At 37.0% G+C, this 3,417-nt stretch overlaps 1 protein-coding gene across 1 annotated transcript in view; it reads left to right on the top strand.

Moving 5' to 3' along the window:
• Positions 1–321: 321 nt before the first annotated feature.
• eif3ea (eukaryotic translation initiation factor 3, subunit E, a) overlaps positions 322–3,417 on the top strand; it is a 28,908-nt gene continuing 25,812 nt past the window's right edge. Inside the window, exons 1-3 of the mRNA XM_084943356.1 lie at positions 322–453; positions 1,562–1,679; positions 1,870–1,987. Of these exons, the coding sequence (XP_084799482.1) occupies positions 364–453; positions 1,562–1,679; positions 1,870–1,987 (326 nt within the window). The 5' untranslated portion in view covers positions 322–363. The remainder of the gene's footprint in view (positions 454–1,561; positions 1,680–1,869; positions 1,988–3,417) is intronic.

The raw sequence follows: 3,417 nt of genomic DNA, 5'->3' as shown, positions 1-3,417 counted from the left end.
AGGTAAACACACCTGTCAGGCAAAAGATTTGTCTTAAATTCATACATATCACTCTAACGTTTTATTATTATTATTATTATTATTATTATTATTATTATTATAAGATACTATTTTTATTCTTTATCTTGCTGCTGTAAAACAATACCAACAAAATTCAACAGCCTATCTATCTCTCCTCAAAATGGTATACTGGTAACATAAATTCATACTATGTACAGAATTTTACGCGAAATCATATTGGCCTTTGAAAACACTCCTAAACTCACTGCTAGATTTTTTCCCTCAGTGAGGATATCGCTGATTGGTTAGTTTCTCAGCAAACAGCTGCGTCATTTTACTACTTCCCTTTCCCCCGGAGCAAACATGGCGGAGTACGACCTCACTACCAAAATTGCCCACTTTTTAGACCGACATCTCGTTTTTCCTCTGCTGGAATTCCTGTCTGTCAAAGAGGTACGAAGTAGATGAAAACTTTAACATTTCGGTACATTTTTTTTGGTGTTTTAACAAGCAGATGTCGGTGTTTAAGCTGCTGTAAAAACCCATGTACTCCACGAGCCACATTGTTTGCCGCTTTGTAAAGAAACGATATTTAACCGGAAGTATGACATGTAGGAACGACATTCAAAGTAAAATAAATAAATAAAGTTAAAGTTACCGTTTGAACAAAGCCTGTAAACGTCGAGGATTTTTTTTAAAAAGAGAAGATCAACGTTTAGCGTAAAGATTTATGTATATGGCTGAAGAAAAACGTATAACACGAGATTTTATGAGCTATAGTGTCACACTTAAGAATTCAATTTGTTCCACATTTGAAAGACCCGAGTCGGAAGTTGTGCATTTGATTGTGATTCACTTTACACTGGTAAAACCAAGCTTTTTTTTGAAGTTTTAAATGCAAGTTTTAAGTTTTAGCTAAGTGTATGAGTCCACGTTTTCTAAACTCGAAGCAGCTGGTTTTAGAGAGTTGTTTGGCGGTGGTACCAGACTTGTCCTTATTCGGTTCAGTGATATTGCCGTGTGAATGTGCCGGGCGATGAAACATACTGTAGTCGTCTTTCTCTCCGGTAAAGCTAAACCCCAAAACCTGAAAAAGCGAACAACTGAAAAAATTCATGCCCAGTGCTGAGATAGTCATTTAGTTTGGACGTTTTGGTTCACTTAACACAACGTTTGTGGCCAGCAGATTGATGCAGAAAGCTAATAAGACGAGCAAGTTTTTTCCGGTCGTCTGAAACTATTTATCTACGGAAAATAGCATGCTAGATGTTATTGGTTTAACTATTGCCGCCTTTAGTTGTATCGGCTATAGCCAGCAAAGAGAGTGCACTGTTACAAATACAAAATAATTGTCAGCTTTTGAAGTAAGCATCATGGCTTCTGTAGTGTTAATGTATTGCCCGACGTTATGGAGGAAATGTGCTAAATTTATTCAGTACATTGTGCTTTATAATAATTTAAAAGAAAATCAGTCTTTGTAACTTTGAATCTCAGGGTTTGAATTAATGTACAAAACACTCTGTTCTCTGTTCTGTTTCCTATTATTTGACATGTTTTTTAGATCTACAATGAGCAGGAATTACTTCGTGGGAAATTGGACCTCCTCAGTGACACAAACATGGTGGACTTTGCTATGGATGTGTACAGAAGCCTGTTTGCTGAGAAGGAAATTCCCCATAGTAAGTGGTGGTGCTGCTCAGTGGCTTATCCCGGTTTCTCCAGAGCTGAAACATACACTACTCTACACACGTCATTCAAAATTGATTTATCAGTAAACTTGGTTTTACAGCCATTTTTAGTACTGGTGTATTGATTGCTAGTTTATAGTGTTGCTGCATCTAATGACTTTCTTTCTCTTTCCTGTGTCAGCGCTGAAGGAGAAGAGGACAGAGGTTGTGGCCCAGCTAAAGCAGCTGCAGTCAGAGACCGAACCCATCGTGAAGATGTTTGAAGACCCTGAGACAACAAGGCAGATGCAGTCAACCAGGTAGAATCTGTTATTTCCTACTCTAAACATATCATTCAGCTGTATTTAATTAGTGTCCCAAAACAGATTTTATGCCAAACATGAGGAGTTTGTAAAATTTACTGGCTCTTGGGTTAGTAAAACCGGCACAGCAGCATAGCTAATGGATTTTATGAAGTCCAAGGAGCTGCACATTGAACAAAAATGTACTTAGCCTTCTCAGGAAGACATAAGTTTAAAAAAAAGGCAGATGGATAATGTTATGATTAACTTTATCGGGACTGTTTTGTGGTATTTCAATTAAAACAGTCATATCCAGCTTTATCTGTTCATTTGTTTCTTGGCAAGAGTGTGTAGGGTTTATCAAGATCATTTTCTAGTTTAATGTCTCTTTGGTTTGTGCTTTGGCTGCACTTATTTGTTTATTTAAGCCACATACTTGTAGAAACTGTTGTGTGAGATTCAAAGCCTGATAGTGGCAACAGTGTATTAGCGCTTGTCTTTTTATTGTTCGTTTGCTGTCAGCACAAAGTGAGGAGGAAAGTTTCTGTCTTATGTTTTACATCATTCTTTTCTTGGTTTATAAAACAATAGGAAACTCACCGGGGGTTAGTTGTCTTTAATTAAAAAGGACAGTTTTATCCCACGATTCTGGACTAAATTCTGCTTAATGCAGTTGCTTGTTTTTAACGTTATGCCTCGTTTATAGGATCATCTGGTGCTGGAAATAAAAGGTTAAATGGTTTAACAGAAGATTCACCTCAGTTTCCCCAAGTGTGTTAGATTAAAGCTCTCATCCTATAGTTTGTATTGAAGTTACCACTTACCAGGCTTTTTTTTTTTTTTTTTAAGACTTCTTCTGAAGCCGTAATCCAAACTCAGCTGTCATAGTAAATCATGTTTTACCATATCTATAAACAATCTGTCATTATTGGATACACTCTGTGGAATATAATCACCATTAGGATGACCAGTGATTTATGTTCTCATTTGTTTGGAGTTGTTAAAGTACTGAAAACCACTTTTGGGGTTTTGAGTAGACAAGCTACTGATTGCTTGGTGGGGGTTTGTGTGTGTGTGTGTGCTAACATCTCCTGATGGGTGCAAAGCAACAGATTGGGTCTTTTACATCATCAGTTTGTTAAACACTGTGTTAAACAGCCTAGGGTTTCAATGATTAAACGCTGGAGTGCCATGAAGTTGTAATGTTGTCAGTTTTACTCTTGATACTGGAGAAATAAATAAGACACATTTCCTGTTTAACATTAAATTACATTAAATTTATCTCGAAAATTTTATCTCACCAATTTCTTTTCTAATTTACGTTAAGATTAAGACGGTTGTCTATGATACATTTTCCATGTTCCCAATCCAGAAGAGAGATCTCTCTTTTGGAGCTTCTGTGTGAAGGGCAGGAGCAGCAGCACCGCCATCCAACAGACACACACAGC

The sequence above is a fragment of the Perissodus microlepis genome, chromosome 11 (genome assembly GCF_051167445.1).
Source record: "Perissodus microlepis isolate ML-2025 ecotype Zambia chromosome 11, ASM5116744v1, whole genome shotgun sequence".
In the NCBI taxonomy this organism is placed as follows: Eukaryota; Metazoa; Chordata; class Actinopteri; order Cichliformes; family Cichlidae; genus Perissodus; species Perissodus microlepis.
This window is presented reverse-complemented; position numbering and strand designations above follow the sequence as displayed.